The 26636-nt window shown below is 34.9% G+C and overlaps 1 protein-coding gene across 11 annotated transcripts in view; it reads right to left on the reverse strand.

The window, feature by feature from the left end:
- Positions 1-26636, reverse strand: part of cadps2.L (Ca++-dependent secretion activator 2 L homeolog) — a 158763-nt gene that overhangs the window by 74935 nt on the left and 57192 nt on the right. For all 11 annotated transcript variants that reach the window (XM_041586407.1, XM_041586410.1, XM_041586409.1 and 8 more), the window contains exons 9-14: positions 19963-20029; positions 18787-18895; positions 18229-18432; positions 15628-15764; positions 10421-10608; positions 1057-1158 (exon numbers count right to left, since the gene is read on the reverse strand). In XM_041586407.1, coding sequence (XP_041442341.1) covers positions 1057-1158; positions 10421-10608; positions 15628-15764; positions 18229-18432; positions 18787-18895; positions 19963-20029 — 807 coding nt within the window. The remainder of the gene's footprint in view (positions 1-1056; positions 1159-10420; positions 10609-15627; positions 15765-18228; positions 18433-18786; positions 18896-19962; positions 20030-26636) is intronic.

Consider the following 26636-nt stretch of genomic DNA (forward strand, 5'->3'; position numbering starts at 1 on the left):
GTGTTGTTATACTTCATAGCTCTTTTCTATTGTTTCATTTTAATGCTGCCTTAAAGGAGAAATAAAGCTTAATTATATAAGTCAGCTAGAAATGTGGAACAGTATGTTTTGCTCTTCTTCTGTACCAGTCCAACCACAACCTTTTAGCAGTAAAGATCTGTGCCTACAACATAATATACTGAATATATATATATATATATATATATATATATATATATATATATATATATATATATATATATATAAATGTCACAATACAAGGCTGATTAGTAATTAATACAGATAATTACTACATGGCAGCACAGAAATCAGTGCAACTAGCATACTAGCATCAGAATTTAATAATCTGACCTGTAGCATCATCTTATATTACAGGAAAACCTAATTTTCTGCTTGATAATTTGGGACGACCCCTAAGCTTAGCTTCTCAACAGCTGCTCAGAGCCCACTGAGTATGTGAGTGTTGCAGACACTTTCCAAGATGGTGACCCCCTGTGAAAAGTTTGAAATTCTGAATCATTGCTGCTAATGAGAAGCTGAAAATTTAGGCTGGTGCAATAAGTTCATTATATAAAATATGGCATTTTACCTGTATTAATTTTTAGCATTTAATGCACCTTTAATTTTGTGGAGTAGTGACCAGAGACAAAGCCTGCAGTCAATTAAAAGGGTCATTTACAAAAATTATTTTAAAATAGTAGTCAATAAATAATGTTTTCCTCCCAAATTGTTTTTTTAATTTTTTTTTTTTTTTACATCTTATATTTTTCTAAAATGTAAATTTTGAAAATGAATTTGGTTATAGGTATTCCCTAGTAATACCCTGTCTGCCCCATTCCGTGATGTCAGAGAAGGGGAGCAGATCTACAAGAAATGACAGCACACTTAGTCAGGTCAGTTTTGGGTTGGGATAGGGTGGGGTGGGTTATGGTCAGTTGACTTTTTATTGACCCGTGCATCACTACAGCACATTTAAGAAACACTTGAAAGGCAAACCAAAAATAGTTTTGATAGCCAATAGCAATGTTTTCCAGCATTTGATTTATATTACTGTACCTAAAATGGCTTATCTGGTTCTGTAAAAGTGAAGCAAGTTGTCCTTTAATAGCTTCAAAGCGTTCCTTTTCTTCCATTGATACTGTTCCAATTCCATCTGGCCTGTTGTAAACAAAATACATCTTGTAAATTTCCCAAATTACTTTATACATTTATGTATCTGGTGTGAGGGGAAAAAAGCTCCTCCACTGAAGGGAGTATAAATACAGTATAATCTATGCATTTCAATGTCTAGTTTAGCATCCTTACAACCTATATATCATTGTTTACTACATTAAAATAAAAAAAGTGTTAAGTGTTTTTATCTAACTTTTAAAAACATGATATCTATAAACATTCTTTTGACCAACTAAATAGCTATATTTCTTTGATGCATGAAACAGAGTTTCTAATTTCTGTTACAGCAAGGCTTTATATAGTTACATGTTAACGTTGGGTTGAAAAAAAAGACCAAAGTCTGTCAAGTTTAATCCCTCCAAACGAACCTCAGAGCTCATATATACATACATACATAAATTAACAAATTACATTTGTTCCCTGTGATTGGATTTCCCTGCAATATTAAAATCCAACCAATCAATATCAACGGTACAAGATATCAGTCGAGATTGTCTGCCCAACTTAAATGTATGAAAGCATATGAAAAGGGATTTTATTAGTGTGTGCAAGGCCAACTTTACAATGAAAGAATAAGCAGCAGCCAAAAACGGTCTGGTGAGTATTTTAGGCTTAAGAGCCTGCTATCCTTTGAGAAAAAAATAAATCCCATTTTAAAGAAAACCGTGACCCTTCCCTTCTACAATATTCTAGTTTATAGAAATCAAAATATTTAGTTCAGAACTAGACATGCTCTATCAATTACTTCTCATAAGCAGAGCAATTCCAATTATTACCAATTGCAATTACCTACTCGACAAGTTTCATATTTTGTGACCTATTGTCACACGAAATGTACGCTAAGGTGTACAAAAATTAAATGACAACTTTTTTATCCATGTTAACAGGTATAACATGGTTATAGAGGAGTAAATATAATTGTCCAAGTAAGCTGTCAGAAAAGATTGTGTATCATAACAACAAAGCTAATATGGCTGTCAAGTTTAGCTGTACCTGGGCATTTCAGTCCTGTGACAGGGCACTGCTAGGGGATCATGCAATGACAATTGAGTAGGCAGATGTAGCACACTGTCACATCTGTCAGCTCATGTTTTTTGTTTCAATTACTTGGAGACTGAAAATGTCATGTTATTAACTTATTTTCACCATCAAACTTTCATCCACTTAGGCACATCTAATGCTTAGACTAAAAACTTCTAGATATCAAATTTATATCAGAGTATAGTGTGGACACACATATGACTCGGATAACTGTAAATCATACCTTCACAGAGAAAGATAAATTAACCCCAATTGCATGTAACCTTTAGTCCAATGGTTGAGATTATTTGGGTTAAAAATGTTTGAAAGAACTGGCTTTCCTTACACATATTGTACAGGTTCAGTCCATACACAAGCAATGGTCAGCAACTTTTATGCTAATTACAGATTGTAGAGGGGACTGTTCTGACCATGTTCATTGCAGCAGAAGAGTATACTATATAGTATTTAGCATTTTGTTCAGCAGCTCTGCAGTTTTGAATTTTAGCAGCTCTTTGCTAAGGACCTGGCAACAAGGCAGAGATGTGAATGATGGACTTGATAATAAATAGGAAAGGGCTTACTAGAAAATAAGTAATAAAAAGTAACAGAGTGATAGCTTTATGGCGGCTGGGATCAGTAGTGACACCCATTTGAAAGCTGGAAAAGGGTAGAAGAGAAAGGAAAATAATGAAAAAGCTATAGAAAAAAAATTAAGACCAACTGAAAAATTACTAAGGATAGGATATGCTATAACACACTGAAAGGTAATAAAAAGGTTAACTGCCTCTTTACATTTAACTATAGACTAAATTGTAAGACCAAAGCTCCTTCTAGATATTTTAGCAATTCTTCCAGTTTTATACACAAGGGAAAAGTGTCACCTAGGATAAGAATGATCAGCTTTTATGGGGTGTTTCTAATTCCTATTCTGCTTGTATGACAGAAATAAGCAAGATGCTGCAACCATGAAGTTGTGTTCTAAGAATCTGTTTGTTTTTTTTTGCTCCCTGCGCCAGACATCTGCCCCGTTAGAAACTAGAACTATAACACAACACTAACAGTCAGGAAGACTACCGTAACCAAGCTTGTGCGGTTACATCTCGGCTTGCAGAACTGCTGCCATGAAAAAGTTCTGGCAACACTGTTTTGTCCACAGTTCCAGCTAAAGTTACTGAAGCTCATTTCTAATCACTGCCATTTATTTACACTACAGCAGAGTCACATTTACATATTATATTTACTAGCATATTTACAGGAAATTCTCTTGATGAATGTGTATTAAATCACGTCAATAAAATGGTCATCCCTCTTGTAAATCCACCCCATTATAATGCCAGTTTCACTTGCACTAATTTGCTAATTTAAATGAGATCTCATGAAATCACAACAGAACCAACTATCATTGCCATTTACAAGAAGTACAAAAGAAAGTACTTCACATAATTCCTGAACAACCTGTTTTTGGTGTTTTAGAAAGTGTTGGGTGTTAAGAAGGTTGGGGCTTACCAGAAGATAGCTTCAGATGTGGGGCTAATCATGGGCAAGATTGTATCTAACCAGTAACAGCAGCCATGAACAAAAAAAATATTTTTTAAGCTGGAAAAAGACCTGCCAGCATTGTGACCATAAAATAGTTCCTTAAAATAAAAAGTAATGGGTCATAAGAGGAGTAGCTGGTTGTTTAAAATAAATATTGTAGTGCTAGCATGTGTTGACAGATCTTTTCCCTTTTTATTTACATCACCATCAATATGTCTAAAACTGTAAAAATGTATGAGAATACATTTATACAGTTTTAGACATATTGTTATATTGATATATGAAACATCCCACCTGATCCAAATGAGCTCTTCATTAAGTAAGCAATTTTGTTAATGACATTATCAACAGATATAAATCTCATGCTTTCAAAAGAATTGTTGCATAAAGCCCAATGAAAAGGCAGTGTGTTATTATTATTATTATACATATATCTGGCTGCTTTAGATCATGTGCTTCATGAGACATCTGAGGAGTTCTAAAATTAGCTCTACTCTGAAATCTACAGGGTCACTATTTAATATCACTTATATGATTTATATTCGTGCTATTTATCTAGGTCAAAAAGGTAATTTGTGTCATTTTACAAGGTTAATTGAACAACGTTCCATTTAATTTTTTCCTGATTACTTCATTCAGTCTTAATTATGAATACAAATGTGAATAAATGTTAAGGCAAGACAGTAAATGAGAAATTGAAATGTCTGTGGCTGCAAATTAGTAGCATAGGATAAAAGCAACACCAAGCATAAATTCAGTTCCTGAAGAAAATGTAAATAGGACAATTAATGAACTGAACAAAGGCATATAATGGCAATATTTGCAGAATCAATAGGGGATTATTTATTAATTGTTGAGTTATGTTTTCTCGAAAAATTTGAGATTTGTTTTGGCCCGAAGCTGTAAAAAGTCAGAATCCAAAAAGACTCCAACTTAAACCTGTCAAATTCATGTAAAAGTCAATGGAAGAGGTCCCTTTAACCATTTGAAGATGTTTTTTGCCTAATTTTAACTTGAAAACTCGTTTATAGGGTAAAGACCTCTAAAAACTTTTTTACCCTATAAACGAGATAAATTCGAGGTATTCGAGTTTTTCACCCGATTGCATTAAATCAAGTTTTTTTACATTCAAATTTTTTCATACATAAGCAAACAATCAAGTTTGTTTAAATTGTGAGTATTCGTGGCAGAAAAAACCTCACAGACCCAACCTTTAATAAATAACCCCTTAATGTTCCCTCTATGTAAAATACAAAGGCGCCAAGAAAGTCACATTTCTCTTTAAAATATGTAAATATCAAATACAAAGAAAATATAGCTAGACAGAAGCTCTAACTATAACTTAAATTTCTCATTTCAAAAATAGACAGACTACCTTTTATATTGCTAAAATTGCTTTTACAGCCAGTATTGCATGGATCATATCCATATTCAATGGAACATATTTCTTTGGCATCAGTCTGGGGATCAGCATGGCTGGTTGGTGTAACATGGCAGAACAGCAACTTAAAGTATAACAATTTTAATTAAACTGCCAGAGTTAGGTAGAGTTAATGGTCTGACTTTTGCATCACATCAAACCCATAAACCCAGCTTTTTCTTTCTACCATTTTAAAATTACATGTAACTTTGCTCGTTCTACAGTATATTGCTGTCAGGTAACCTTTTCCTTTTAATCTCTATACAACTTAATAGACTCAGAAGAGTCACAACGACTCCTGCACCACTACTGACCAGTATATTTGCACAACATTTATAAACACCAATTGTGAGTCAATATCAGCTACAATTAACGCTATATGTACCATAGCACTTTCATCATGTTCAGTTTCCTCTTACTCCAACTCTCTACCTTTCTGGTTTTTCTCAGAACTGTACTCTCTCAGAAACTACACCCTCACGCTGCTCCCACAAACTGCGCTCTTCTCTGAGATATCTCACTCCTTCACTCTACATTACCAAACACAATCCCTATACAATTAAATCTCACTCACATATCTTCTCTCTGACACCTCTCCTTCTGTCAGCAAGGCATATCTCTGCACTTATATACACCCTATCCTTATATTGTGTCCTGTTGCAAAAATCCATGCAGCACTTCTCCTAAATAAATTAATTCCACTAATCCCAACCACTACTGCACTCATATCATGTCTTTGTAGAATGTCCACTCAGTATGTAACACATTACTCGCTGGGCATGACTTATTAACATTCAGAGACTTCCCATTGCAAGGCATCACACCCACAGCAGCCCTACTGACTAAGTGTTATGGCTGCCCTTTCCTCAGCTCTCCCAACTGCACCGGTTTATTACATACTTCCTGAACAGAGAGTTCACTCTCACCCTCTCCCCTTTTCCATAGGTTATGACTCAACAATCCCAACACCCATATTGACTTAGACAGCTCCTGTTATTCTACACATTTGCACTGTCATTCATGGAGAGTCTTCCCAACCACTGGGATATAGATAACAGATTTCAATATACACAGAGAGTATATTCATTTGACTGGTGCCCTGGCACAAAGACATATATGTTGTAGTATGATCTTAATCTGCAGGGAAGAAAAAACCCTGATACCTTTGGGCAATCTGAGTCTTTATAATGGAGGGGGATTAATGTATTTTTTTTGTAGTAGTGTTCTATCATACTCACAGGAGAATGTTTGTGCTAATAAGGGGCATGCAATAAAGAACAGTTTTATACATCTGAACATAAATACATAAATATCTAATTACTGCTGCCTGCCATGTTGACTAGGGCTTGCTGCACTTTTTTGCTCTGGCGAGCAATGCATTTCTATTAGATGCACTATGGAACAACCTTGATAAGTACTACAAGAGGGCATGGCAATCATCACATTTACATTATGCATTTGGACATAGAAGAGGTAAAGCAAAGTACACTTTTTTTTATGGTAAAGCAGCATGCAGCCTGGTCAATTAGCTAATAAATGTGATGGGACTGTAGGGACCAATATGGTTAATGTGCCCCTATGGCTTTAAATCCCATGTAGCTAGTTGTAATTTACATATCACAGTTATTGGCCAAGAGGTGGTGTGACCACATCCTGTCATACTTTGGTATAGTAAGTGAGAAGGGGTGGATCTTCCTCTTTGGTTTCTGGTGGCTGATCTAGCTGAATGTTTCCATGGAGCCTGGGTACACCAAGGCTCAGTAAAGTCATGTCATGATTATCTGCTGGAGCCTCTGTGGCTTCTAAGTACAAAACCTGTGGATCATTTGTCTGTGACAAATAAAAGTTTGTTCTGATTAACTGCAGGAACCTCCTGGTGCCCATTTTTTTATTGGTTTATTCACAGTGGCCAGTGAGAGTTGTAGTTGCGCTACACCACATCTTCAAGTCTTACAATTTGCGAAGGCCCTACCTTCAGTGTTAGAGTCAAGTGTAACCCATGCTCTAGTTTACTAGCTGGTGATTAACCCTGTTGGCCTGTATAGCCCAAAATTGTGTTGCAGGACATAAGGACATAATTAAATTCTTCTTTCAAGCTTTAGTTTCTCTTATAGCTAAACCATTTGGAACATAATTCAAAATGCATTCAAAACAAAATACAGTCATCAAAAATGTCAGTTCCTGTGCTGCAAAGGGCTTGATGCAGTTTTGTGCATACAGGGTTGTTTTGCATCTACATCAATATGCAATAACTGTACAGTGGTGAAAGGCTGTACTTGCTGGAGCATAAAGTGAACAACAGGAATCCACACAGGTGAGAGAATGGCATAGGACAAAGGCGCTTTTAACCATGTTTTTGTGGCATAGTTTATCTAGTTTTGATTCTATACTGCATTACAAATTAAGCAGGAATCACTGGCCTGTGTTGGTAATATATAGACATGCAATTTTCTTTTTAATTGCTTTAAAAGCAAAATGTGAAGTAAAAATGTAATAGCACATTTCTAAATATCTTTAATTGTCCTACTGTGTGACCAGAGGTTTTTAGTTGCTGCAGAGACAACTAATTGGACTAAAGGATTAATTATACAACACTATTTGTAAAATATATTCACTACTTCGTTATCGATGGTCTATTATTGGCTGCATACAAAAGGTTTTACATAGCATGGTAAAACTGAAATGTCTTCCATTGTATATTAAAACGGGTTTCAAAATATCAACTACACAAAACACTTTGGAAGCTTACAATCACACAGAGGGATATTTTGGAGTATAAACCCACTTCTTATACTTACTTATAAACAAACACATTGTGTACACCACTGTGATCTGCTTAAAAACAGCCACTGCAGTAGTAAAGACAAAAAAATACACAACACACTGTTCATGCATCGGTCTGGAGACTCTTTGTATTGCTTCATTTGTCTTTCCCTTACTCTGCAGGACTTACAAAGCTACACATTTGCCGATAAGACAACCTTGAACTCTGACTTACTGTAAGATATATTGCATGCAACATTTTCTTCCACCTTTCATCTCACTGCTGCTTTGAGTTAGCTGAGTGGGTGAAGGTATTGTGTGTTCTGTGCTTGTGTATATGGCTGCATCTCTGCTTTTCAGGCTTCCTATTTGTGTTTTCTGTCCTTGGATCTTTCTTTATATACACTATTTCAATAATACTCACAGCCACTCTGCGGTTCTGATTGTGTTTCCAAATCACCTTGAAAACTATTTAACTCATTACATTCTGCTATAACCACTAGCACATTGCATCACAGGTGCCTTATTTCATACACAAACCAAAAAGAACACAGAAATGTTTCTGAAAAAAGATAATTGTTAGTCACATTAAAAAGACGCAAACTATGCTATTGTTTCTTCCAACACAACCATTTAAACAACAATTTTGATAAATTACAATGGATATATTGAAAAAAGTTCATAAGCAATAGCTCCAATTATCTAGAATAACATCTTTCAACAGAGTGTGGAAAAAGTGATTTTATTTCGCATAAACTTAGATTGTGCACACCATGGGGCAGAGCTCCCTACTTTTATTTTTTGATACTTCACACTTAATCTTGAATGGAATATGTGTATTAGTATTTATAGTGTTGTACTGACCCCATTAATGTTATTAATGTATTGTTCTATTGTACGGTTCTGCACAAGTAACACTATTTAAACAAAAAAACAGACACATGAATATATATATATATATATATATATATATATATATATATATATATATATATATATATATATATATATATATATATATATATATATATATATATATATATATATATAAAGACCTCACATAAATCTGTGTTTCTGACCCAGGCTGGTAAATCAGAATTGTACACTTTGGTTTGGTCTTCATGTCCAAGTCAGGATAACATGTCTAGCTTATCAATGGTTGCAGGGCCAGATATGTGATTTAGATATTCTTGTTACTTTCTAGAATGTCTGACTGAAACCTTACCAAAAAGCCTAAAGAGCAGGAGTAATGAATACTATGGCTAGGCACAACAAAGGATTTCTTTGACATCACACTTTCATTTCTTGCTCCACAAAGGAATACTCAAATCAAGGGAAACCAATATATATTATAGCAAGGTGTTGACTGGGATATTTGATGTTACGTCTTTTAAAAAGGAAATCTGCCCTACTGAAGTTCTCAGATTAAATGGAATACCACAATGTCATTGATCCAATAGGTAGATGGGCTTGCATCCTGCATTGGCTGCTAAACAGGTAAAGATTTACAGGTAAACTAACCACATAACTAATCTCAAGACATTTAAAAGCCTCTAGTTCTCCAATACTATAGAATGGGCTAATCTCATTAGTCAGATGAGCAGGCATACAATTTCAGGGTAAACAGATTGAGGCTCAGAACCCTTGAAAACATTGAACTTTTGAAAACTTCTATCTGAATACTTTGTTATTTGCCACTATATGCTGCTAAGTAGTTCTTTGAAACTATGCAATCTGAATGGTCGGATCAGCGGTGTATGAATAGTTGGCAGATTAAACCTGTAAACTCTATATAAATTCTATATAAATTCTAGGTACAGAATGCTGAATTTCAGAATACCTAGAAAAAATGGACGTAGCATTGAATTTCCCAGGCAAGGCCTAGTACTTCATAAAAATTATATAATTACTGTTCTCTTCTGAAATGTTTATAAAGAATAGTTAATGGATGATGGGTTACTTTCCTATACTGAATATAGGAAAGTTATAGTTATAGGAAAGTGAAAGCACAATGTGCTTATGATTAAGGGCAGCTGTGCCTGAAACGCTTAAAGCTACCATGCAGCGTACTTTTAAAATGGATTAATAAAGATTTTTGGTTTTTACCCTACTATCCGGTGTGCGGAGTTTCATCCTACCTTCTCCTTCACTAATCTGTACGGCACGGGATGCTGAGAATTTCCAGCACCAGGACACATGCTGATTGCTGCCGGCTTTAGATTACAGAAGCGCGGTGAGTCTGAGCGGTTATATTCTTTTTGAACTTGTCATGAATAGTTATAGGAAACTAAATAGTTTACATGGTCTTAGGGACATTGCACCCAATCATTAATAAGGAGGTTGGGATACAGGCATTAGTATTGAGAGAGGGATTTACAGCTCAAGAACTAATCATGCATGTATACTTCTTATCTATGTGATTGAGAGGACACATGACAAGTATTCACATCGAAGAAGTCACATTGAGTAAAATAACTAAAATAATTAGATTTATTTATTTACCGGTTTCCATGAACATGAGATGCACAGAATGCAAAGCTGTAATGAAGCAGTGTTGGGTCAATCACAGCCCCAGATTCAGCATGCTCAATTAATTCCTTAAGGTAGCAGAGGTGTCGATGGCAACCACGAACGCCATATCGTGCACAGTATTCATCTAATACAAAAACCTGACCAGGACTGAACCAACCCTACACATGAAAAAAATATGAAAACAGAGCTAGATTTAGATATCATGTCTAGAAAAGGAATTTACAAAGTGTTAAATTGTTGGCAAGTTTTTACAGTATAATATATAAATACAGAAATGCCTGGTTAGGGAGAAATAATATGCAAAATATGGACGGAAATGGATAGTGAATGATCATTAGAAATGGTTTATGATGGCTGAACTGGGGAAATGTTTTGAGTGGGGACTCATTTGGTTAAAATTCAGAACACTTTATGACATACTTGTTAGAGATAATTAAACTGGGAGAATAGTTCAGAGATAACAAAACAGACACAAATGTGTGAATCTCTCTTTTTAATTTTAGGTGGAGTGTATTAATGTAATTTAGTTCATTAACAGAGAGGGTTTTTTGGCATCAATTGATGCTTTTTATTTGAGAAAAGCTAACTCCCTTTATCCCACCAGCTGGCCTTATGAAAATGTTTTCTCTAGTCATTATCCTAGATGATGCTAAAAAGTAACACACATTTGTGTGCCCAGTGGATATGCCAAGTTGATATCATGTGAATGACAGATAATACAAGATGGAAAAATCTGTTAACTACACTGCAACAAAAAGGATTAAGTTAGTAGAAACAGTAACAAATAACATGAAAATAAACACAAAATAATTTAATTAAATATTTATTTTAGTACAGGTATGGGATCAGTTATCCGGAAACCCGTAATCCATAAAGTTCCGAATTACGGAATGAACATCTCCCATAGACTCCATTATAATCAAATAATCCACATTTTTAAAAAGGATTCAATTTTTCTCTATAATAATAAAACAGTAGCTTGTATTTGATCCAAACTAAGATATATTTAATCCTTATTGGGAGCAGAACCAGCACATTGTGTTTATTTAATGTTTACATGATTTTCTAGCAGACTTAAGGTATGAAGATCTAAATTACGGAAAGATCCGTTATCCGGAACACCCCAGGTCCTGGGCATTCTGGATAACAGGTCCCATACCTGTATGTACCAAATACAACTTGTAATGTTAAGTCTAGAGAATTGAAGGAGGCAAACAAAATGTTAAGGCTAAAAGTCTATCTCCAAATACATAAATATTCCTCTGTCAACCATATTTAAATTTACCAAAAAGTCTTAGTTTTATGGCACTGTATCCAATGGCATGGATGTGTATGCAACAGAAAAGATAATCAAAGATTGCAGGTGTAACCAGAGCTTAATGAAATTTTAGAAAGGCCTCCTCAAAAAGAGGCAAAATTTCTATATAAGTTTTCCAATGGAAAGTCTTCTATTGGTATTTTTCCCCAACCCAAAAAAAAAAAGTCAGCCTACTTCCTGTAGACAACTGGCAGATAATTTGCAGACAGATTCAAGCAGATCTTCAGATAGGTTTGAATCACACTATGTTTGAATCACAACATCTGTTGCCAACTCAGTGAAAGTGGACTCTATTGCTAAAAGCACTTAAGTAGGCCTTCTGGGAGAATATCTGGTGGGCATATAAATGATATTAGCTTTTTGGCAAAGAACAACAGCAACTCTCTGTTTATAGTGAACAAAAGAAGCATTCAAGGATAAGAACTCCAATCAAACATGGAGAAGGTTTAAAGAGAGTGGTCAAAATGATTAGTAAATACATGCAAAAGGTAATTTACAGCTACAGGAAGAACCTGCATTCAAAGAAATTGTACATCTGCAGATGAATTTGAGAGTCAGTGATTCAACGTAGGTTATTGGAAAAGGGTTATGATTCGGATAAGGTTGAGCAGGCTTTAGGTTGTGCAAGAAAAGGGACAGACGGAGATTGTTGGAAAGTAAGATAAAAAGGAAGATGAATGTGAAATATTTTTTAGAATACAATGCCCATAGTAAACAGATGATAATACAAAAACATTGATTTGTTATGTCAGGATGCTGAACGTGGTCCATTTATTAAGGATATTCCAAAAATAGTATATAGTAAAGCACGGAATATAAAAGAGATAATAGCCTCTACTATGTTAAAAAGACAGAATTCTAAAGTTAAACTGGAGAGTTTTTCCCCTTCCAAAAACTCACTGAGATGTGTAAATGTACATAGTGTGCGATTTGTAAATTTGTTTGGCAAACAAGACAAGTTAAGTCGGGGTTTAGAATCACATATTATTAAATCTTTGTATAACTGTCAATCTAGACAAGTCATTTATATGATAGAATGTCCTTGTAAACGTATTATACAATTTGGGAACCCCTCTCAACCTGCATAAGAAATTACTCCACTTTCAACAAAAAAAGATATGGTGGTATGTCTTTCATTTCCCAGGAACATCTGAGTACTGGGGTGTTTTCTGAACAAAGATTTTTAGTGAAGCAGTATTCAGTTGAATGAAATTAAATAAAATGTGAAAAACTGGCTGTGCAAAACGTTGGGCACCCTTGTCATTTTGCTAATTTGAATGCATGTAACTGCTCAATACGGATTGCTGGCAACACCAAATTGGTTGGATTAGCTCGTTAAGCCTTGAACTTCATAGGCAGGTGTGTCCAATCATGAGAAAAGGTATTTAAGGTGGCCAATTGCAAGTTGTGTTTCTGTTTGATTCTCCTCTGAAGAGTGACAGCATAGGATCCTCAAAGCAACTCTCAAAAGACCTGAAAACAAAGATTGTTCAGTATCATGGTTAGGGGAAGGCTACAAAAAGCTATCTCAGAGGTTTAAACTGTCAGTTTCAACTGTAAGGAATGTCATCAGGAAATGGAAGGCCACAGACTAAGTTTCTGTAAAACCCATAAAAAAATACAGGAGTAGCATATATGGAGGATTGTGAGAATGGTTACAGACAACTCAAAGATCACCTCCAAAGACCTGCAAGAACATCTTGCTGCAGATGGTGTATCTGTACATCGTTCTATAATTCAGCGCAATTTGCACAAATTATAGGACATCTGGTAATAAAAAAGAAGTCCTTGTGCACGCACGCCACAAACAGTCGCTTATTTAGACAAGCAAAAGTCATTTTGGAACAAAGTGCTTTGGACTGATGAGACAAAATTTTAGTTATTTGGTCATAACAAAACGCGCTTTGTGGAAGAGGAACACTGCATTCCAAGAAAAACACCTGCTACCTACTGTCAAATTTGGTGGAGGTTCCATCATGCTGTGGGGTTAGTTCAGGAACTGAAGCCCTTGTTAAATATAGTTGGATGAATTCAATCAAAGATCAACAAATTCTTCAGGATAATGTTCAAGCATCAGTCACAACGTTGAAGTTATGCAGGGGTTGATATTACAACAAGACAATGACCCTAAACACACTTGGAAATCTACAAAGGCATTTATGCAGAGGGAGAAGTACAATATTCTGGAATGACCATCACAGTCTACCGACTTGAATATCATCAAAAATCTATGGGATGATTTGAAGCAGGCTGTCCATGCTCAGCACCTTTAACTGAACTGGAGAGATTTTGTATGGACGAATGGTCGAAAATACCGCCATTCATAATCCAGACATTCATCAAAGGCTATACGAGGCATCTAGAGGCTGTTTCATTTGCAAAAGGAGGCTCAACTAAGTATTGAGGTAATATCTCTGTTGGGGTGCCCAAATTTATGCATCTGTCTAATTTTGTCACTGCTGAAACACTACTGTTTCCATAGGGCATGTTATACAGTATATTAAAAGGAAGTTGCTACTGAAAGCTTAGGCAATAATAAACAAAACTCCAAAGAATTAAAAGGAATAAAACCTTTTCATATGACTGCAATACTGACAGCTGATGACTTTAAACTTTGGGGAGCGGTGAGTATCAAACTGGCAGTCACCAGATGCATAAGTGATTGCTGTTTTAAAATATTTTAAACTCTAATCCCCAGTAGTCATGTGATTTTGGTTGTGTTTAAACAATTGCTTCTGAATTAACAAGGTAGGCATCATATTGTTATGAATTATATAAATGTTTGTTCATGCCTTTAAATTCCAAACAAAACTATCCACTTTCTAATGGTGAATGGAATACCACTTTTTCACAAATTAACAATGATTTGATACATTTTACCACTTTGACATTTGTGTAGAGTATTTAAAAGAAGCTTTTAATAATGGGCCTTTTGGATTACAAACAATAGAAGCATGATTAATTGCACAGCTCATTTGTTTGAAGCCTTCTCTCAAGATCCTGTACAGAAACCTACGAACAACTCGGTATATATAATGAGCATTGTTTTATCATTGGTTGGTTACAGGATACATCTGAATATTTGGTCTGGAATATAGATACAAGTATTAAGATGCTAGTATCTGGAGTTGCTTGGACCTGGGTTGTTCTAGATAAGGGGTATTTTTTGCCACCATTATATATTTATGCAGCTTAGTTAACATCAAGTAAAATAAACTGTTTTATTATTACAGAAAAAAAAATAATCAGTAAAAAAATAGATGCTACAGATGCATTTCCGAATTTCAGAGCTTTCTGGTTGAAACAAGATTTAAGCATTATATAAATTACAAGTGCAATTTAAATCCAGAATATTTTGTGTGCATTGCAGGCTGTACAGGCATAAAAACAAGAGAATGAGAAGTAGCTCACTAAACTGACATTGACACTGATAACCTCTGTATAGTCATTGTAAAAATATTGAAACTGCTATAGAGTTTGTCCTTTGTCAGCAAGAAAATTATTTCATGATGGAAGTTAAAAAAAATTATGAAAAAAGATCTAACTTAAAAATGCCAGTATTTGTGTTCACAAATTCCTCTATGAAGGCTTCTATGCCTTTGTAAAGCTTTTAGCTTTTATTCAGCCCTCTCTGGAGGGGCTGATAAACCACATTTCAGAGCTAGTTTGATTCTATTTTCTTCTCTATTGAGTGGCACAGCAGCAATCTTCAAGTGTATAATTTTCAAATTTGAAGTCAATCGATTGAAATCCTTTATCCCAAAACCAAGCACACTTATTAAATGAGTTTTGAAGAAAATACCACTTTGAGACAACTGTTTCTCACTTCATTTCTTTTACCCTGGGTTGTAGTACTTACCAGACAAGAATAGGAATCATTTAATCGGTGATCCAGTGTCTGTTGTTGAAGGACTTTAAAGAGGGAGGCATGATCAAATCTGCAGGGATTAGCGGATATAAATTCATCCATGCCATGTCTTTGGGCACGGTCTGTATCTGTTTACAAAGAGACAAAAAAATAATACATTTAAAGAATGTTAACCACACTATGAAATAGCTAATTTAGAGTATATGTAATGAGATATTGTATCACATGTACAATATTCACCCGCTCACCTTTATTTCAAAAACTGATCAACACATTCAGTATAGTTTTATTCACCGTAAACTTGACTATGTGACCTTCGTGCATTTCAAAGCACTTAGCAGACATACAGAAAGCTTTGCTATATTGCACATTGTCCTACTCGGTTGTTGTTTTAACAATGTCTACAGCCGTACAGATAACAAAAACAAAATGCACACACACACACACATTCATTACAGCTAAAAATCCACTTCCTAAATGGCAAACTAGAGCAGAAATGAACATGTCAGCAGAAGGTGGGTCACTTTCAGTCTTTGTTTTGTACCAAGCTTTTAATGTGACGAACCTTGATAAAGTAATGGGTACTGTAGCACACAGAAACAATTGCATTTCTAACCTTCAAGCATTGAAGAAAAAGCAAACAGCCATATACTTAGGAAATACATATCTCCTTCTAATGTACTGTCCTAAATGGCAGTCGAAGGACCACATTTATTGTTCTTCAGAAAGGGCGTCTTTCAACGACTTTAGACCCTACGGGTTTATCAAAATGCGGTCATACTGATTGCTTTCATTAATGGTATGTTTTGTTAAGTCCATGTGCATTATCTGTCACATATAGACAGTAAAAGCCAAAATGAATAGTTATCTAAAAGAACATTAGCTCAGTTTGATACCAAAGTTCATTTTGGGTGAACAAGCTGTTTAAAATCCTCTTAAAAACAAATCTCAAACAAAGGGACTTCTACTGCTTTGTTCCTTAAAATTCAAATGTACATCTTTTTAGGTTACTTACAGTACCCTAAATGTGCTGCTGAAACAGGACATGGCTACAAACCGGATTTTCCTAAAAGGAACTAAACAAAGGCTTATTGATCAAAGGCAAATACTGAATCTGGTCCATAATAAAACTCATTATTGATCTGTGACCATGATGCTAACATAATCAGTCACATTTTGTAATTTAGCCCTAGATCATATTGATCCATGTCATGTTCAACTTTCAGCAGTATTTGCAGATGGAAGAACCCTAAGAACTATTTAATTCACTCTGATGGGAGTCCAGCATTAGGTCTCTGAAATATACACATAATAATGTTTATCATCCACAAGGTAAATGTAACACATAAACACAGTAATACTCTCCCCTAAGTGACCCTGAATACTGAACTGTCTTTCTTTGTAAGCAAACCAAAAGTAACGTAATTTTTACAATTACTACAGTGATAATTTCAGAAATGTGAGATCTGCTATAAAGTAGGTTTTATACAGTCAGTTCTTAGAAATCTAATATACCACAACCAAATATCACTTGCTTTAAATAGCAGTATAAAGAAAGTTTTACTTTGGAATGTTAAAATTAATTTGCTATATATACACTTCATAATAAAATGTAGAAGTACACCCATTTTTCAAAACTGTTTTCTCATAACTGTATATGTAATACTTATACCAAAATTCTCAAAACAACTGCAACAATATCAATTTAATTCTGAAAACAAACATGACAAATGCCAGAATTTTGCATTTAACCATTTTTAATTATCCAAGAATTGTATATTTTAAACTAGTCCTAGAGTGGTAAAATTGAGAAGCCTAAATCCTAATTTTCAGGAAGCAAATGGCTGTTCACTTTTAATAGAATGGTTTAGTTTAAAAAAAGACATAGAAGAAAATTAAGCCAGGATTTGTACATAACATTGTAAGCACCTTAGAGGCATAGGATGGAGAGATATGGGCCACAAATAAAGCCTAAAGCTGGCCATACACTATAAAGCTGGCCACATACGCAAAGATACAGTTGTACAAAACGAAGATTCGTACCATTTTCAGATCATGTGGGGAGTGTTACAACATTTTTCCACAGTACAGTAAGCGAGATGACTTAACTGTCAAAAGTTGATACATTTCTAGCTGTATCTGAAAAATGGCAGTAACTAGTTACTCAATTCTATTGTTGCTCTGTTACTGAATGTAATTAACCTCAGGAAGAATGCTTAGTGTCAGACACAGCTTCTGCTGCTGTGAAATGTTTTTAAATATCAGGGCCAGGACTGTTAGGCAGCTGCCTAGAGTACAGAGGGGAGTGTGCCTATTTCTAAGAAGGGACCAGACTGGCACGTGTGGGGGTCGTGAGTTTACAACTTACTATCTGTATGAGTGGTGATGGGAAGCAAGAGGGTTGAAGGCAGAATGAGAGGTGGGAGCAGGGGCTTGGGGTGGGTGCTGGCCCAAGTGATATTTGTCTTGGGTGCAAACACTAAATGGTCCAGCTCTGATAAATATGTACCTTTATCTTCCACAGTAAAGTTGCATTAACCCTATTGATGTTAAAAAATACTACCTATATTACAAATTAAAAATAAATCTTACAGTTCTGAGTTGTGTCTGGTTGAGCATTCGGTCCTTTGGGATTTATTTTTTGTGCCTGATTTGAAACAATGGGCTTATATGATTGCCCTGTTGCTCTGTACATTGCTTGCACCCATAGGACTCTATCCTGTTCATCATCACTCGCAAAAATAACGGTGTCTCCTTCTTTGACCGCATTAAAGAACATATGGCCACCCTTCAGACCTGTTGAAATGGAACACAGCATTGTTTTTTAATTATGCAGAAAGCATTTGCATTCACAACAGCTCCCCTTGACATTGGAGTATGATGTTTAAACAGTTATCTACTTCCAGCTTAAGAAAGACAGTTCAACTAAAATAATTGGGTAAAGGGGGAAGCAGTATCAGGTCTGCTAAGAAAAAATTATCACGAATTGCCCTTGCAGTGCAAACCAGTTGTATATGCATGGTTGTGGGACATGCCTCTGCAATTTGATTTTATGTTAACAGTTGACAGATATAGGCAATGACAAGTTTGAGTTAAAAAATATATAAAAATAATAATTATAATAAAAAAACAGAATATGACTATGATTACCTGGCTGAGGATCTGTGTAATCCACAGTGTATCCTTCAAGCTGCATCAGCTCTTGAGGTTCCGATTTCTTTTCTCTGTAGTTGCACATTGCAAATGTATACTGGCTTACCTACATGAGCAATAAAAAGAATCAACATGCCATCTAATTGTGAGAGATTTAAAAACGAATCACTACTTAAAGGATCAACACTGGAATCAGTCTTCTGAGTATCTTTTCTTCCGTATGCGACTGGGGTGCACAGTTGTCAAAAACCGGCACACCCATATAAAAATCTTCACCTCTTTATTTACATCATATCACAGTTTTGGTCCTCATTAAGATCCTTGGAAAAGGTCCAAATGAGGGCCAAAATGTTGCACTCTGATATGTTGTAAATAAAGAGGTGAAGATTTTTACATGGATGTGCCGGTTTTTGATATTCGTGGATATACATAAATTACAATTGTGCACCCCAGTCGCATACGGAAGAAAAGATACTCAGAAGACTGATTCCAGTGTTGATATTCTTGGATATATATATCAGTGGTGTCATTTCTTTCATATGACTCATGTGAAATGTGCATTATAATACATAAAGTACCCCTGTTGTAAAATATGAGGATATTAAGTCACAATTTTGAATTGTGAATATTTTTTCATTACAACTTTATTACATTCCCCATAATGACTTGAATGCCCCAGCAGTATCATTCTACTTCCCTGTTTAACTTTACTCCACGAAAGAGTTTGATGGATCGATCAATGCAAGTAGACAAGTGGGAGAAATGGTTATAAGTAAGTTGAATAAGAGTGGTGTTTGAAAGACACGCAAACACACCAACAGGTAGAGAAACCCATATATATATATATATATATATATATATATATATATATATATATATATATATATATCAAACATACTTATAAGTTCAACCTATACTAATAACCTTTGTATAAATGATCCTTTGATTTCTTCAGCATTCATATTTCTTTTGTCTACTGATAACTGCTTTCTGTTGTTCTTTATGCATTTCAGAAGACTGTTTACAGTTCTGCTAAATATTGCAACACACTGGATTATTTCACCTTGGTATAAATATGGAATACATATTCAATAGTCAGTGGGCAAAGAGATTCCTTTAATGACTTATAGGTAAAAAGTAATTACAAGAAAATTGTAAAATATGGTAGCATACCTGTACTAGAACAAAGTACCGTTTTTTCCAGCGCTTCCAAACTTTCTGCCCCATTGCATACAAATATCTGAAAAACAAAAACATTATGCATTTACTTAACAAAGTTAATATTTTTGACATCACATCAGTACATATCAAAACAGCATAAAGCATAATCATGACAAATCATCTCCATACCCACTGATGCAAGCATTATTCACAAACACAAACTGGGCACATCACACTGACATCTGGTTATCAAGACCACTTGCTGAGTGGGAACAATATGAATATGTTACTTTGGAAGATACGCTCTACATGGAAATTGAATTGTCATATTTCATGAAAGATATTCAGACCTTGTAAAACTGTAAATGTTTTAACTTTGTTCTGTCAGATTTAAGATGTAACCATCATTTAACCAATATGCTAGGTATGGGCATCTTTGCCTGAAAATAATAAATCCACTGGAGAACAAATGCAGGTGCAAATTTTCTGTAGTTTATTTAAAGATATTTGGCATGTCATATAGCAAATAAGGACTTTTTCTGCTTTGAATAATGTCTACTTAAAACACATTTCTTTACTTGCAGACTTACATTAGGTAGGCATTTAATTGGATTTACCTCCAGATACATTTTTTGGGATTTTATAAGGTACTGGAAAACCACAAGATCCCAACATTTCACTATAATCACTGCATAGCATGCAAAACAGAGTTCGATACAACAACCAGAATGCCCTTACATGTATTAAGTATTCTGAACAGGCGGTCACCTACCACATTTTTGTGTTGTTATTAAATTAAAATAAATTTAAATATTAAAACAAAAAAAACATAAAAAAAGGCAGGTGACACCTAAACTGCACCTGCACTTGCTACACAAATACAAAAACAATTTTTTTGTGGTGGGGTCTGGAGCAAAGTTGCTACTCCACTGGTCCAAGACTAGTAGGTTATCTTCTATATACTGTATCATGACATGACTAGGGTGGTGATCAAGCCATCACTATACACAGCAAGGAATTGGGGGGGGACGCAAGACCTCACCCACAAACATACTTGAACTACATATACTGGGACATTATATACCAAACGATTATTTATATTATATTGGTCTTTTATAGTTTTCTTTAAGTGATACTTAAAGGGGTAGATCACCATTTAGTTGATTTTTAGTATATTATAGAATGGCAAATTCTAAGCAACATTTCAGTTGGTCTTCATTTTTTATTTTGTATATTTTTTTATTTATTTGTTTTTTTTTCTGACCCTTTCCAGCTTTCAAACTGACCTCATCTAAAAAAAACAAATGCTCTGCAAGGCTACAAATGTATCGTTATTGCTACTTTTTATTATTCATCTTTCTCTTCAGGCCCTCTACTGTTCATATTCCAGTCTCTCATTCAAATAAATACATGGTTTTTGGTAATTTGGACCCTAGCAACCTGATTGCTGAAATTGCAAACTGGAGAGCTGCTCAATAAAAAGCAAAATAACTCAAAAACCACAAATAATAAAAAAAATGAAAACAAATTGCAAATTGTCTAAGAACATGACTCTTTCAAAATACTAAAAATTAATTTAAAGGTGAACAGCTCTTTTAAGTTAAATGTTAGCTTCAGCAGTGCAGGATAAGTGAAACAAAAAACTCAGCTACACTGTTCATCTTTTGAGAAGTGTCAGGAAATTATCTCGGAAATATTTCGTTTTCATGGAAATATGTGAGTATTTATAGACCCATTTAGCCCAAACATTGTTCACATGGAAATACATAATACAATACAATAAAAAGCAAAATAACATAGAAAACTGAAGCTTAGCCTACAAGAACTGAATGCCTAAAGTTAGTGGTACATGTGCCAATAAAATTTGCCAACTTGGCCACTTCAGAAATAGTCAGAAGCCTGTTAGCCAGTCTATGTCACCAGACTGTCAGAGAAATATCCAAAAATTGGGCATATATCTATTGGACAGGTTAGAAAATACTAATGGGTGTGGAATGGCCCATTATGATCCTATTAATAGGACCATGGCATGGCTATCCATGTGGGTGGCCAAATAAACTTCACAAATGAGCACATGCAGGTGTATAGAGATTATATACATAAATAATTTGTATAGTGCTTCAAGCTCCAAATTGTAAATTTTTTGAGGGTTCAACTTACCCAATGCATTGGGGGATCCAGGTGCTCACACCTTAAGCCTTCAGCTCAGGAAGGCACTGTGACAAAATATCAAATGAAAAAGGTTGGCATAAACTGGATCACTCTCCACGATGTAGTTAAAAAATGTATTTACAACAGAGTTTCGTGCTTAAGGCATTTGGGATGTTGTTGTTCTAAATAAATACATTTTTTAACTACATCGTGGAGAGTGATCCAGTTTGTGCCAACCTTTTTCATTTGATATACATGCAGGTGTATGCTCCTTTTAACTTTTTATTTGGGCAGAGAGTATGCTGAACACAGAAGTTTAACCACCTAATACAAAATAGCTCCAAAATGGTGAGGAATGTAAAATTAGATATCCACAAAGTTAACACTAGCAAAAGTATTTTACATTTATCAATAACATTTAATTTGGCGAAGAGTATTACTGGCTAAACCGAATAACTATGCAAATTATATTTATAGATGTCTTTATATTCTTTAAATTCTCTTTCAGTGTAAGGTATGAAACCCCACTGATGCAATCTGAAAAAGTGATACCAAGTAAATTTAAAACGCAGGCAAAAGAAAAAAACAAACTAACAGAAATATGTTTTAATCTGCAGACTTCATTTTTCTGTAGGTTTATCTAAATTGTCCATAGTGCTAGGTAGTATTAGTCTACAAATTCCTCTAATCCAGTGTTTTCATAGAGGCTTAAACAAAGAGGTTAATAAAACACTACAGAGCCATACTTAAAATGAAAGCCTATTGATTTTTGGGATGTAGACCTAAATCAACATGTACTTCTTTAAACTACTTCCTAAACACCACCACAATTTATGAATACAAAATCTAGTTTTCAAATGTGTATAAATATTGGCATTTTCAGAAGGTCACTAGGTATGAAATACAGTCAAATGAAAACGTTTGGGAACCCCTCTCAGCCTGCATAATAATTTACCCAACTTTCAACAAAAAAGATAACAATGGTATGTCTTTCATTTCCCAGGAACTGGGGTGTTTTCTGAACAAAGATTTTTAAGAGAAGCAGTATTCAGTGGTATAAAATAAAATCAAATATGAATAATTGGCTGTGCAAAAATGTGGGTACCATTGTAATTTTGCTAATTTGAATACATGTAACTGTTCAATACTGATTAATGGCAACACCAGATTGGTTGGATTAGCTCATTAAGCCTTGAACTTCATAGGCAGGTGTGTCCAATCATGAGAAAAGGTATTTAAGGTGGCCAAGTGCAAGTTGTGCTTCTGTTTGACTCTCCTCTGAAGAGTGACAGCATGGGTCCTCAAAGCAACTCTCAAAAGATTTGAAAACAAAGATTGTTCAGTATCATGGTTTAGGGGAAGGCTACAAAAAGCGATCTCAGAGGTTTAAACTGTCAGTTTCAACTGTAAGGAATGTAATCAGGAAATGGAAGGCCACAGGCACAGTTGCTATAAAACTCAGGTCTGGCAGGCCAAGAAAAGTACAGGAGTGGCATATGCAGAGGGTTGTAAGAATGGTTACAGACAACCCAAAGATCACCTCCAAAGACCTGCAAGAACATCTTGCTGCAGATGATGTATCTGTACACATGCCTACAATTCATAGCAATTTGCATGAAGAACATCTGTATGGCAGGGTGATGAGAAAGAAGTCCTTTCTGCACTCATGCAAACACAAACAGAGTCGCTTCTTGTATGCAAAAGCTCATTTAGACAAGCCAGTTATCTTGAATGCTCCAAAAAGTAGGTATAAGTTATATTTTATATTTAGGCATAGTACCCCAGATTTTAGATCAGGTAACTATCATTCTGGATTGTGTATCCCATTCCTGTATTTTTTCTTCTTCTGGGATGGAGGGAATCCATAATGTAATTTGTTAAAATAGGTCCCCAGTCTATAATTTGTATCATGAGCACCATAAAATAAATATATCCCAGTGTTATCACACATTAGTGCACAAGTGGGTCACATCATCACAAATTGTGACTGTCCCATGCAGTGTCTTGAAAAAGGGCTCTCCTGACAATCCTTTTATAAGTGAAAGTGCTGTTGTGAGCTGACCATCCTAATAAATATGAGGCAATCCTCAAAAAACCCAATGAATGTTTGCATGTTATGCTTTACCCATGTATTGTCATTTTTGTTTTCCAATCCAAGCATCCTTATGCAGCAGTGGACGAATAAGACCATAGATCCAGATAAGATTTCTGTTTTGTGCCACCTTCCATAAAAAAAATGTTTTACATTTTGTTTTAAATGATTATGTTCGCTGACTTTAGTTCACTATACTAAGCAAGAAAAACAGGTGCAGAATATATTTTCACCATTTCATATAAGCGCATAAGGAGAAGGGTGAAACGTTTGTTTGGGATACTCCAATAGATGGGACAGGCAGTGGGAATTGTTGAACATAGCAAAGTCTAGGTACTACCATAGCAGCAGGAACAACCATTTCTGTTCACAGCTTTGATAGAGTTAAATTCAACCTGATCTACACATTACACATACAAAACTTAATTCAGTTGGACTTCATTGGTTATTCCTCATTGTTATTTAAAACCGAGTTATTAATAATAAAAAAAATAAACACAAGTTGATCAAATTATTATTATTATAACTCAATGTTCTTATGAGGCAGTTAAAAAATCTAAAAGCTAACCATAAAATAGGATTCAGCACAACACAATATTGCAGGTTTAAAGATTATATTTTTCTTTTCTGCTAAGCTATAAGATAATAACCTGTCCAGCACATAGCACAAACCACTAGAGTTTTGTTTTATTACACAAAGAGGATATGAAAAGAAATATGGCAATTTATTTGCAAAAAAGAGTCCATGCTGTGAGAGTTCATGGTTATACTTCAAGATGAAAAATCAGTTTTAATGAATAGTTGAAAAACATAATTGTATACTGAATAGTGGAACTATTCAGCTCTGAAAAAGTGAAAAAGGGCAGTTATTACTTTCCAGAGACCATTTTGATTTCATATTTTTTTTATACCAGGGGATGAAGCAAACTACATCCTGAAAGACAACTCTTCGTTTTTTTACAAGGCTTTCTTTAGCTCAGACAATAGACGAAATGCAGAAAAAAAAATTCAATACCTCTAGCCAGCTAGTCGCGCAAAAGGTTTTCTTAAACAGAAAAATCTCACTCAAGGTTGAAAGAGCAATTAATGCAGTCTCAAAAATCTGGGTCATTCTGATGGAGTTCAGTTAACATGTGGCAGAAGTAATCATCCACTTGTGAAAATGATTTTCAGTTCATTCTCAAACACCTTTCAAACACTCATGATCCCATTTAACTGACAACAATACAGGCTATAGGGACCAAATGCCCACAGGCACTTTCAGTCAGCAGTGCACGTTGTACTGCCAGCATAAAGGGAGTCTTCCTAATACTGGATTCTTGTTATTATGCCTCCCTGCAAGATTAAGCCTTTTTTTTGTTTCTACTTCAAAATGAGAAACGCAACACAATCAAGACAAACAATGTGGCCCAGGTCATTCACAGTAAAGTGGTAAACACTTTCTACATTCTACACTTTTCAAAAGAGCTAAAACAAGTCTTTGTCACATGGAATAAAATGCTGGTAAATCTATGGGACAGTGCTTACAAACATCTAACTTCAGTGACAGACACACTCATATCCACACATTGAACTATTATTAATCATAGCAAGAATCATAATTATAGCAGCAGAGGAATAGTTTTTGCAGTAAAGTCATATAGGGCCTACACTATTTTCTAAATCGTTTCAAACAGAATGGTAAATAAATGATGATAAAAGTGTAAGTATTAAGAAAGTTAACCAACAGAATCTATCAAGGCAAATCTGACTTTTAGCCATCACATACTTTATTAATTTAGAAAAGTATAAATCAATGTTCAGATTGCAGCTCTGCATAAAGAAACTGCTGGGGCTTTAGCAGGAAAACAGGAAAGGTAAAACATAAGTGTTTAAGCATGAATTATCAAAGCAAAATAAAAGACAAAAAATAGAACCTGAAAATGGAAATGTGAAAATAATGTTTTAAATGTTCTGAAGAAATAACATTACACACAAACCTATATATGGTAAATGCGATATACTACCTGTACAAGAATTTGGACTATAAAAAAAAATTTCATACAAGATGTCAACGCTTTGGCTCAGCTCTAGGACGTCTTTAAATGAAATAGTTATAGTACAAATCTTTGAAATGTGCTCCATGCTCCCTGTGGCTCTAGCTTCTAGACAAGGAATGTAGCACCCAGGCATCAATCTCCTGAACACATGTTTAAGCAAACACAGTTTTAAGATAATATACACACACAATTATACATTTAACTATATATATGCAAGCATCCACATATATAAACCACATCATCACAAAGTTATTTTCAACTCCACAGGAATGCGAATGTCTGAGCGCTAATGGTTCAGGGTGGTCTGTGAAGTTGCCAGTGGCACGCAATCTCCAGCTACCACCTATTGACACACGACAACCTGCTGTTAAGCAGAAGCCATGCATCTCTGCTTTTCCACACTG

Source organism: Xenopus laevis, chromosome 3L (assembly GCF_017654675.1).
Source record: "Xenopus laevis strain J_2021 chromosome 3L, Xenopus_laevis_v10.1, whole genome shotgun sequence".
Taxonomy (NCBI): domain Eukaryota; kingdom Metazoa; phylum Chordata; class Amphibia; order Anura; family Pipidae; genus Xenopus; species Xenopus laevis.